The sequence below is a fragment of the Rhincodon typus genome, chromosome 6 (genome assembly GCF_021869965.1).
Source record: "Rhincodon typus isolate 14 chromosome 6, sRhiTyp1.1, whole genome shotgun sequence".
Classification (NCBI taxonomy): Eukaryota; Metazoa; Chordata; class Chondrichthyes; order Orectolobiformes; family Rhincodontidae; genus Rhincodon; species Rhincodon typus.
The window spans coordinates 45380471-45392814 of record NC_063337.1 but is presented as its reverse complement, the minus strand read 5'-3'; the positions used below and the strand labels follow the sequence as shown (position 1 = coordinate 45392814).

Genomic DNA, 12344 nt, shown 5'->3' with positions numbered 1-12344 from the left:
TCAATTTGAAATGCTTTTAACGCAGAAAAAGAAAGACATCTCAAGGCCTTTTTATAAGTCAATGATTTACCTTTGAATCATAGCCATGGCTGCAATGTAGAAAATAGAATAGCCAACTAAAACAAACTCTTACAAACAGCAAGGTGATTGTGACTAGATTTCCCATTTTTCTTTGTGACATTCATTTAGAGATACACATTAGCCAAGGCATCAATGACAACTCACTTGTTTTTCTTCAAAATAATGCCAGTGAATCTTTTAGGCTCATAAAAGTAGGTTTACCATCTCACCCAAAAGAAGACACTTCTACTGAGAGGGTGCTGCAATGATTTTGTGCTCAAGTTCTGGAGAAGGCTTCAACACAGAACCTGCTGACAAGACATTTCAGTTTTGCCAGGACCAGATCTTCCTGCATCCAAAGTCTGATACTGTCAGTTGTGACCGGAAGTGTGTCCAGAAAATTTAAAACCATTACAGACATTTCCAGTGGTGGTACCTCCACTGGTGTATCTGTCAGCAGGGGATGGTGCAATGCATTGGTATTTGCTACTTGGCCTCCAGGACGGTGTTGCAATTTGTTCTTATGCACACTTAGTATTCGAGCCCATTGCTGAATTCAGCCTGAAGCTATGGGTGGCACTGCCGTGCCCTCTTTAAGTAGAGCTAGCAGGGGTTTATTACAAATTTATGTCCATAAAGGTACTGGTGGAACTTCCTTACTCCAAATATGACCTCCAAACCTTCCTACTCTATCTGAGTGTATTTATTCTCTGCATTAGCCAAAGTTCCAGATGCATACACTATTGGGTGTTCCTCTCCATTGGGCCACTTATGAGCTAATACTACCCCAATGCCTCATAGGGAGGCATTACAGGTTATTAACAGATCTCGGTTGGGATTGTAGTGTGCCAACACCTTAGAGGATGATAGCTGTTTCTTCACTTTGCTGAAAGCTGTGGCTTGGCTACACGACCATTTCCAAGGCTGACCCTTTTCGAAGAGTTGATGCAAAGGTGCCAGGATGGAGGCCAGGTTATGTATGAACCTTCTATAACAATTCACCAGGCCAAGGAAAGACCTGAGCTCCTGTACAGACCTGGGAGCTGGGGCGCCTTTGATCACCCTCACTAGATTGTAACCTGGTCTTGATAACTCTGTAGCCCAAGTAGATCATTTGGGGTGCCTAGAACACACATTTTTCCCTTCTAAGGCGCATGCCCACCTGGGAGAAACATCTAAGGACCGCGCCCAAGTTCTCTAAGTGCTCCTTATCGGTCTTCCCTGTTATTCGCACTCCGCCTAGATAAATGGTGATCTGGGACAGACCTTGTAAATTGTTCTCCATTGTCCGCTGAAAAATTACACAGGCTGAGAATACCCCAAGTGGCAATGCCATACATTGGTACAAACCCTTATGGGCATTAATTTAACACACTTCCATACATGGAATCCCCAATAAACAGAATTGTATGTACACATGGCTCATGTCCAGCTTCATGAGGGAATGCTCCCCTGCCAGCTTTGCATATAAATCCTCTGTGTGAGAGACTGGGTATTTATCCAGGTGTGACAAGTGGTTTATTGTTTGTTTAAAATCCCCACAAAAGCAAACTGACCCATCAGGCTTCACAGTCGGTATTATTGGTGCTGCCCATTCTGCAGAATGTACTGGTTTGATGATTCCTTTGCTTTCCAGCCTTCTGATTTCTGCCTGTACTTTTGCCCATAAAGCAAATGGCACTGCGTGGCCCTTCCAGAATTGTGGAATTGCTTCCTGGTCAACATGCAAGGTGGTCTTGGCTCCTTTGACAGTCCCTAGACCTTCCTGAAAAGCTTCTGGGTATTTAATTAAGATTTCACTCAGGCAACCTTTTTCTAATTGAAAAATGTTGAGAAAATCTAGGTGAATCTTTCTGAACCAATTTCACCCCATCAAGCTTGGGCCCGAGCCTTTTACTAACTGAACCAACTGCTTCTCATAAGAGACCGGAATTGAAGTTGTACCCTTAATCTGTAAAGGTTCCCTGGTATGGGTTCTCAGTCTAGCCGGGGTCTTGCACAAACTTAAGGGTTGAAGTCCAGACTGAATTTTATTAAAGACTGATTCTGCAATCACTTAAACGGCCATGTTGGTATACAACCTTCATTAGAACCAGGTCACCATTTAATCAGATGTTTATTTTGATTGGTTCTAATTTGGATGTTGCTGAGCAATGTCACTATTCCAAACCAGATGTAGGTGGACTTTCCAGGGTATGCACTCTCCTGGATACCGGTCTATGAGTTCTCTGACTCAATTTAGGACTAATGGGACTATTTTGCTGTCTTGAGTCCACATATCAGCAACTACAATGACTTGCCGGTCCAGATCCTGAAGAAAATTTTAACCATTTGGTCAAGGTTTGAGTTTGTTTTGGGGTTTTGCTGTGAGCTGACCTAATATCCCTCTGTTCAGGATATGTCCTAAGTAAAGCTATGCAATTGCCTTCACTCAAATGGCGTTCCCCAAGTTCAGTTGGACAGGTGAGGGTGTCCACTTCCATAGAAATACCCTGCAACTCATACTCTCCACTTGCCCTATTTTTTGAAGATAAAGCCAGGTATAGTGCCTTGCTGAAGTCCAACTGGGCTTCAGCTGGAAGGCACTTTTGCATAGTTACATCGTTAATCCCACTCTTGTCGCCACTGAAATAACTGCACAGAGGCCGGTAGCCTGTCACAAAGTCACTATTTATTTACACGTGGAGAGTCCTTGACACTGATCCACCTCTCTCAGAGTGAACAGGATGTCTCACACTCCTGTTCTTAAATGTCAGCCAGGGCTCGCTGATTGGAACACATTCACAGCCCCAGTCAGGGAACTCATTGTCTATGAGATCCACCTGGCTGACCTTGTTACAATCACTACAAGTAATGATTGCGTTTGTAACAGTATATTTGATAAACATACAACTGTTTACAGAGGGGGGTCTAGTGTGAGGCGAAATTGGGTCACCTTTTCTCAACTAAACCAGATAAATAACCATTATCAAATTGAAACCCTAATGTATTCTATTTGTACCCACATGTTTCTTTTCTGGAGTGTGGTTTTGAAAGACGCTGTTCTTAATTAAAAAAAAATTTCCTATGACAGCTTGGTGAAATTATATGACATAAGTCCTGGAAAACCATTACCAAATGGCAATGAAGGTGGTAATAACCTGCCTGTAGAAAGAAAGGTAGCTGTATAGTATTATGGGACAAATTATCATTTGAGATTGGTTTGCAGGTTAAAATAGGCACAGATAGCACCAGTGAAGTGCAGAAGTAGAGAGCAATCAGGACTTGTAGGGAACTAAAAGACCATGGTCCCCAAGTATAGTGGGATTTTTGCAGCATTAAAATAAATGATCGTTTTTCTGCATATTGAAAGGACATTTTCACTAACAGTTGGCCACCTGAGAGTGTTGTGGGGAATTCTAGTGCAAAGGTCAGAAGGATCTGGAGGATATTCCATCCATTTAAAGAAAATAACCTGCTGACCTTGATTCCTGGTACAGTATGTGCTTCTGATTGGTGCAACATCGAGTTGGGGAGGCTGAATTCACAACATTTCTCTTGTATAGCATTCAGGATAAAAGTTAAACTGAGTTCAGAAACTGAGCTGTTATTGGCCAAAGTGCAGATAATTATGTTTTTACACTCATTTTTGGGATGAAATTGGTTTTTGTCAGGAAACAGTCAGATAGTAGATTAGCAACACGTTTTGTACCCTCCAAAACTCTCCTCTATTGAAAGAAAATTCTGTGTAGTGTAAAACAAACTGCTAGCTTACCGTCAAGCAGTGCTACTGGCAAATATCAAGTTCATCCCCTTTGGCTTCCACTTAGAATGGTTGAGCACAGTGATTTTGCAACACTCTTTCTAAACTGTCAGTCTGTGTAACTGAAGCACATTCACTGAAGCCCTCACAGATACTCTTACAAACTAGTTTGGTTTTGCAAATGTTTGAATTGCATTCCTTCAAAATTTTATTTAAAGTAACTACACTTTTTGATTTGTTTTCTGTTAAATAGATAAAACATGAAAAGTCAAGATCTGATATGAGAAAAGACTTGCATCTATGGAGTGTGTTCCATAACCTCAAGTTGCCCCAAAGCAATTTACAGTCAATGAAATGGTTTTTGAAGTGTTCTCCCTGTTATAATATAGGACAGGTTACAGTTTATAGAACGGTAAATTTACAAGTGTTATTTCTGGAAGATGAAACTCCAAACTAGTCATGCGATTTAGTAAAAAAAAAACACATATTAAACTTATGTTTAACAGAGTCTCATTTTTCTCATTGCCTGGAGCAACATTCAGGAATTTATTTTTTCTCTTCAAACCTACTAGTTGTGTTGTGCATTACTGAGGAAGCATTGGCAGACTGGTAATCAACATCAGACAGCATAATTCAAAGGAGCTCAGACCAACATTTACCTTTCAAAAGACACCAAGTAAACAAATTAGTTAGTACTGTAATATAGTTAATTGCTGCTTGTAGAATCTTGCTGCATATTAAATTGGATCCATACGTGCACACAGAATAAGAACGTGACACTTCAAAAGTAACATCATTAATGAATATGCATTGGGATTTTAAGGTTGTGAAAAATTTTATATGGGAAAAGAATGTTTCTCCTTTTCTTTCTACTTTATACCTACAATTGTTGTCAGTGAGATTCATGCACTGGATTTTAAGGGCCTCCCAAAGATGGGAATTTCAAGACCCAATCTAGCACCAACGACGAGGAGCATTTGGAGACGTCAGGGTGGGACAGGAATCCTGCTGTTCATCCAAATCAGGCAAATTAAGGTACTTTACGAACTTATTAAGAGCTTCTCAGGGGTAGTAGGTTAGAATTTCAAAGTTGCGCATAACAAGTATGCAGCTTCAAAAACAGGTCAACTGGGGGAAGGCAGGTAAAGGGAAAGGAGCCACCATACCTCCTTTTGGCATCATCCTAAGGGTAAGTGGGGCAAAGGGACACTCAATCTTTAGTCAGGAGATGTCCAGGTTGGAGCACACATAGCAAAGAGTGGCCACACTGCCTGCCTGTGCTTTGAAAGAGGTCAGCACCCTCTGGCATTATGGGTACAAAAGAACAAAGACTGTAAAGTTCAACTGGACAGATAGCTTTTTTTGTATTGATTCACAGGATGTAGGCATCACTGGCTAGGCCACTATTTATTGGCCATCCCTAATCGCCCAGAGGACAGTTAAGAGTTAACCACATCGATGTAGGTCTGGAATCACATGTAGGCTAGACTAGGTAGTTAAGGATGGCAGTTTCCTTCCCTAAAGGGCATCACTGAACCAGAAGGGTTTTGTTTACTCCAACAATCGTCAATGGTTTCATGGTCAGCATTAGATTTCTTAATTTCAGATTATTATTGAATTCAAATTCTCCCATGTGCCATGGCAGATTTGAACCAGGGTCCCCAGCACATTACCTGTGTCTCTGAATTGACAGCCCAGTGATAATATCACTAGGCCATCACCTCCACACATACCTGCCCTGAAAGAAGGCTCCAGATGGAAATGGGGCACCACTATTACATTTTGAAGACAACTGCAATGCAGGGCAACAACATCCGCATAAAAGATAGAACACTGAGTATCAAGAGAACACAGGGGAGGGAGGAATAACAGGAAGGATATAGGGCCCATACCTTCATTGATGGGTTGACTAGTACAGACAGGGCTAGCTGGTGATGACTGGGAAGGAGTTGTGCAGGAGTATCTCCAGGTAGAGGGTTACATCACAAAAACATGACACTTCACAATATTGGTCCTCATGCCCTGCCAATACTTATCAAAGACACTGCAGTCTTCTTAAATTCTGGCTCCTTACATGAACCAGCAGCGACTTCAGGGGCATTTCAAAAAGGTTGCACATACTGCATATCCCTGGGCACCAATGCCCTCTTCGCCAGAATTAGATTGCACATTAATTGAATGAAAAATCCGGAACTTTGCAAAGCTGAAAGCATTGGGTTTTTCTCTTCCTTCACTGGATTCCTTCAGATGCAGAGTATTATCAACCACATTCATGAGACCATTAAGGCATCCAGTGAGTGAACCATTTGGTTCATCAGCTGGGAGGTCTCCCACTCCATTAATATCTAACTGGTGTCCAAGCACAAGCTGAACTTCCTTCATTTTCCTGGCTACTGCCAGGAATGTTTCATCCTCTGCCAATCCAGGCTGGTTCAGATGTTCACCTCAGCTTCCAAAGTGCACAAATGGATCCTACAGAGTTTGAGACGATAGTTTCTGGCCCCTGTACAGGAACCTCAGACATGGGCTCACAGCTGATACCACTTCTACCATTTGCTCAACTAGACAGTCATTAAGCAGGCTATCGAGCTTCTGAAGTTGGGCTTCCAGTGGCTGGATGAGTCAAATAGTGTCTTTAATACTTTTTGGAAAGTATTTTGGTCTTTGTGATGATCTGCTCCCCTCTCCTGAACATTGCCGTCCAGAATGATATTGGCCTTGTGGACAGTGAGGTCCTGGAAGGAGAAGTTCAATGTGGGGGAGAAGGACCGAACGTAGATGAGAGATTAGGAATATGAAATGGAGGGACAAGGTGCCGAACAGAAAGGTTAACCCCTGCTGTATGACAAGGATAGTCTCCTCCTGCTAAGCTGCTACCCTCCATGATTGAACAGCCACCCCCTTGTCTTCCTTCTGACCTCAAACATTGTATTCAGGCTGGTATCTCTGAGGTGAGGCTCAGTTCTGTCCCAGGTGCCAAGCCTCTGGGTTCCCCTGTGACATCTTGCTCCTCTCTGGTGAAGTGGGAGGCTTTGCCATGAGCCATAGATCTCTCCCACTGGGCAACCTGCAGCCCTAGCCATGGCTGCTGTGAATGAGCCTCACATTTCCTCTGAGCCCCTCCAGCTCCACACTCAAGGAATTGAAATGAGTAGCATGTTTTTCTCTATATCAGTTCAGAGCTCTGACTTGTGAAAACTGGGACTTTAATGCGCTCTTACTAGGGACCATTTTCTCAATAGAAAACAAAGCCGTGAAACAATTTAAGTGCTATAGAACCTGGAGTGTGATTTCTAACTCTACAGTCATGTTTCAGTTTAAATTTGATGTTAATTTGGGCATTTCTTTGATATAGCAATACAATCGCAGGTCTGACACAAGTTAAAAATACTACGTAAAATGATGATATTGAACAATAAGGGCTGCGCAGATATATTATTTGTAATAATTAAATATTAGGCATTTTTGTTTTTTTATTTTATTATCTTACTAACCATTTTTTATAGACAGTTGTTACATTACTTGAAGGAAATAACCTGCACATTAGCTGCATATTTTATGATGAGCTCAGGGATATAGTACATCACTTCTTAAACAAACAAGATTGTCAACTGTCCTACGTTTCGATATTTCAGTTCTATTTCTCGTTAGATCTATAGAGATCCACCATAACTGGTATTTGACAGGACTGGATTCTGAAATCATAGAATTCTTGAATTTATACCCTGACACGGTCTTTGAAGTCATGCCCCAAATTATTGCACACCATACAAATGTTATTGTCATTTGAATATATTTAAATTGAGCCTCCATACTTACCAATAGTAAAGGGAAAACATGTGCGCGCCAGAGTGTCTTGCAGTGCAACATCTTTTTATTCACCTGTAACACATTTATCAAAATACATGAATAAAAATGTTACTTCAATCCCTTTATAATTTAAAATATTAGCACATTCTTTTATTCTTTTTACGGTAATTCTACGGCTGGGTGAGATTTGTGCAGAAAGAAAATAGTAGGATTTTTTTTTAGAATTTTATGGCCTAATTTGGCTAATTGGATCTTGAATTAGCTGAGGGACAGAAAGCCACTGATAGTCAAAGGATGTTTTTGTGACTGGAAGCCTGGGTCCAGTGGGGTTCTGTAGGGATCAGTTGTGGGGCCCTTGTTCTCTATGGTACATATAACCTGTTCTAGACTTGAATGTAGGAGATTTGGTCAGTTAGTTTATGGATGATACAAAAATCGGTGGGGTGGTAAATAGCGAGGAGGATGGCCTTAGATTACAGGAGGATATAGATGGATTGGTCAAATGAGCTGATCAATGGCAAATAGAATTCATTGTGGATAAATGTGAGGTGATGCATTTGGGCAGGACAAACAAGGCAGGGGAATACATGATGAATGGTAGAACCTTGGAAAGCAAGGTTTAGATGGACCTTGGTGTGCATGTACACTGTCTCTTAAGGTACGGGCCAGGTAGATAAAGTGGTTAAGAAGGCATATGGTATACTTGTCTTCATTAGTCGAAGCATAGAGGATGGAGGTGGTACTTGAACTGCTTAAAACATTGGTTAGGTTACGGTGTGAGTATTGTGTGATTTCTGGAATCCTCATTGTAAGAGTACATGATTACACTGGAGAGGGTGCAGAGGAGTTTTATCAGGATGTTGCCTGGGCTGGAGGGTTTTGGCTATGAAGCGGGACTGGATAGATTGGGGTTGTTTTCCTGGGAGCAGAGGAGACTGAGGAGAGCATGTTTGAAATGCACAACATTACAAGGGGCATAGACAGGGTAGCCACAAAGGAACATCTTCCCTTGATGCAGGGATCGATGACGGGGGCGGCGTAGATTTAAGGTAAGGGGCAGTTACCACACCTCAGGCAAAGGGAGAGATTGTGAAGGAGAGTCCATCATGGTAACCGCAAACATTCCGCATTGCAAACCAATTGTCCAACTAATTGAGCTAACCAACTCACAAAGGCATACAAGACTATGGGCCAAGTACTGGAAGATGAAATTAGAATGGGTAGTTGTTTTTGACCAGTGTAGACTCGATGTGCCAAAGAACTTTTAACTGTGCTGTAGACATCTATAGCTCAATGATTGTGAATGCTGTTTTCTCCTTAAACAGGTCATTTTTAAAAAGTATTCCCCTTTTCTAAATTGCTCAAACACTATTTCAACAAATGTGCAAAATGTAATACAATGAGCATCAGAAACTCAGAAAGTCCTTTCCAGTCATGGTTTCTGTGGTCAGTATAGCTTGGTGCTGGTGTGTAGATGATATGGTTGATAGAACGAATACAGGCCGAAATGTGATCCAGGTGATGGGGGCTTTGCTGGCTGGGTAGACAGCTGGCATGAGCCCTGCATTGCCTCTGTTGGTGAAGGTCCAATATATTTAAGTAGCCACCATTGGACTTTGCCCAGGATTCAGAATCCCAAAGGCAGAAATCCTACTGACCTGACAGCCAATCCAAGGCCAGCAACTTTCCATTGCAGACAAGACCACCGAGAGGAGTAGCAGCTGCCTGCTATGCACACCCCCAGAGGTTCTGGATTAGTGAGGTGTCCTGGACCAAAGGTGGTGGAGTGCAGAGAGTTGCTGGCAAGTGTCAGAGGCTTGGCTTTCAAAAGTCAGTCCCAACATCCCCATCGTTCTCTACTTGATGCTGAGTCCCTCAGTCATTCCCGGAGTGCTTTGAATGAAGGAGCACCCTGGAATCCTTCAAACAACTTTGCTAAGGGTTTACTGCCTAGATATCCCAAGTGGTGACTCCCTGCTGCTGGTTGAATGCCAGTGATGAGGCTCTTCAGTGGGCATTAATTGCCCACATGGGGGCTTTAACCAGCATCTGGGTGGGAAGACCTTTCGCAAGCCTTCCTGCATGGTTTAAAATCAGGTTGAGGCAGGAAAGCTGGGTGCTATCCACCTGGCATACCCCTTGCAACCCATGACGACTGACTGTTCCCATTTCCAAACTCATACATGGGAGAGCATTATATTCAGGAATTTAAGTGCTGCCCATCAGAAGCACCTCAGGATAGAGGACCCCAGTGGTGGAAATGCTGTTCATTCAGAGGTCAGCTGCTCTGCATTGTACAACAGTGCCACCACGAACAGTGACAGTTGCCGGTATTGTACCTGCCAGAGGCTAAGGTTCATCAAGGTACCCAATGCAACAGGCCAGATTAAAATTCTTCCTGTAGTCTTGTGTCTTTGGAGAAGTGTTGCCACCTTTGTCACAAAAACAGTTTCAGGGAAACAATGGCATTGATTCATCAGGTAATCAAAATGACATGACAGATTTCCTTCTGAAGTATTAACTACAACAAAAATAAGCACGAGTGACTCCTCGAAGCCAGGTCACCACCTAAAAGGCACAAATCAGTAGCTTGATAGAATACTCCCCATTTGCCTGGATGGGGGGAGCTCCAATATCACTCAAGAAGCTTGAAATTATCCAGGACAAAGCAGCCCACTATTGCCACCACATCCACCAGCACCAACTCCCTTCACCACTGATGCTCAGTGGCAGCAGTGTAAAAATTCAACAAAGATCCATAGATGAGATCTTCTTAACTCACTTCTCGCTGGAAGGACAAGGGCAGCAGATACATGGGAACACCACAATCTGCAAGTTCCCCTGCAAACCACTCACAATCCTGACTCGGAAATATATCGCTGCTCCTTCACTGTCACTGGGTCAAGATCCTGGAATTCTGTCCTTAATGGTATTGTGGGTCTACCTACAGCACATGACCTGCAGCAATTCAAGAAGGAAGCTCACTGCTACCTTCTCAAGAGCAACTAGGAATGCGTAATAAGTGTGGGCCCACTGAGCAATGCCAATATTCCATGAGTGAAATAAAAAATACACAGGATAATAACAACAACAGGAAGGAGTAATTGGGCTTTTTATCAATTTCTGCCACTTGATTCTAAAATGTCTAAACAGCATCGTTTTCTTGTTCATTGCTGTTAAGATTTTTTAACAGCAAAATAGGGAAAATAGCATGTATAGTCACAGATTAAAAATAAAAGCTAATGTTGTTGCCAAAGGATGAGATTTTAAAATATTACGATAAGTTCTGCACAATATCATACTCCCAGCTTCACATTCTGGCAAGCACTTGAAAAAGAAATGTAATTTATCTTGGCAGTCCCCAGTGGTCCCTTCAAAGGCCACTGGCTAGTTCACGTGCAGGCTTGTTTTTAATCGAAGAGTAGCAGGGCTGATGCCAACTGCATTTAGGACAGCCAGATTTTACTTTTTATACAGGAAGCTTCCAAGAGAATTGGGACACGCTATTTTTCTTCAAATGGTTTAACGCCTGTTGAAAATGCCGGCAAAGGACACCACTTTTTATTTTGCCTTTACCAATATGCTGGGTGGTCCACTTGCAGTGCATAATGAGTGCATACACCTTCCCAGCATTCTGGATGCTATGCACCCATTTTAAACATGTCTACCAACATGAATGTCAATACCTTCAAGTCGAGTAAGACAGTATTCTTATTTGTCAATTAACTGCATATCACCATAAATTAAAAGCAGTAGCAGCTCATTACAAAAATGTGAACACACAATTACTGTAATTGTACTCTGGAAGGAATAGCTGTCAGAAGTCATGGTCAATTTCTATTGAACTACTTCCAGTTGTCTAGTGTCCCTGCAATTCCTCAATAACATAAGCAGACATACAAACACATATTTAACATACCAATAGTTACCAACTCATTAACCATGTCTCAATTTTCTTGTACAATCATGCAATGTCTAAATATCACAAGGAAATTGGCAGCATATAAAGTAGGAGGGTCCTCTACACATAATTATTACTGGGTTTAGAGGCTTATTCAATATAATTAAGTGTATTAGACATTAATCATGGCCAGGTTCATTATCCTGGCTGCAGTGTGAACAAATATGTCAGAATACCATAAGGATTTCTCGTTAACCACTGTAATCCAATCATCCTTTATACCTCAGGCTGTAAAATGTCTGTTTGCAGTGAACAAAGGGAAAAAGAGTCATTGTGAACAACATTGGTGTTCTTCAACTAACCTGGTATAGCTTAATAAAAAATTCATTGTTAAAAATTATTTTCTTTTACCATTAAAAACTGTTATGCAGAGGCCTCAAAATTCACTTGATCTGACATATTTTGAACTGCAGGTGTTTTGAAATGGTGAGCAAGAGCCATCATTGACCATAACACTGCTTACCTCAATGGTTCATTTTCCAGAATGTCTTGAAGTGACTTACTTTTTGTAGAGTTGAAATTATGAAATACCGCACAAAAATCATAGTCAAGTGCTTAGCAACACAACACAATTACAATTACATTTTCAAATACTTTTCCACCATTTTTAAGTTCCATAATAAAATATTCTACAATTCTCCTTGCACATACTGGAAAATGATGATTAATGTAAGAAAGAATTAGAAACACATTCCAATTGTAGTGACATGCTTGACAACAAGGTGCAGGGCTGGATGAACACAGCAGGCCAAGCAGCATCATAGGAGCAGA

The 12344-nt window shown here is 41.7% G+C and overlaps 1 protein-coding gene across 2 annotated transcripts in view; it reads right to left on the bottom strand.

Moving 5' to 3' along the window:
- edar (ectodysplasin A receptor) overlaps window positions 1–12344 on the bottom strand; it is an 82600-nt gene that overhangs the window by 34649 nt on the left and 35607 nt on the right. For both annotated transcript variants that reach the window (XM_048598164.1, XM_048598165.1), the window contains exon 2: window positions 7622–7684. In XM_048598164.1, the coding sequence (XP_048454121.1) occupies window positions 7622–7672 (51 nt within the window). In that variant the 5' untranslated portion in view covers window positions 7673–7684. The remainder of the gene's footprint in view (window positions 1–7621; window positions 7685–12344) is intronic.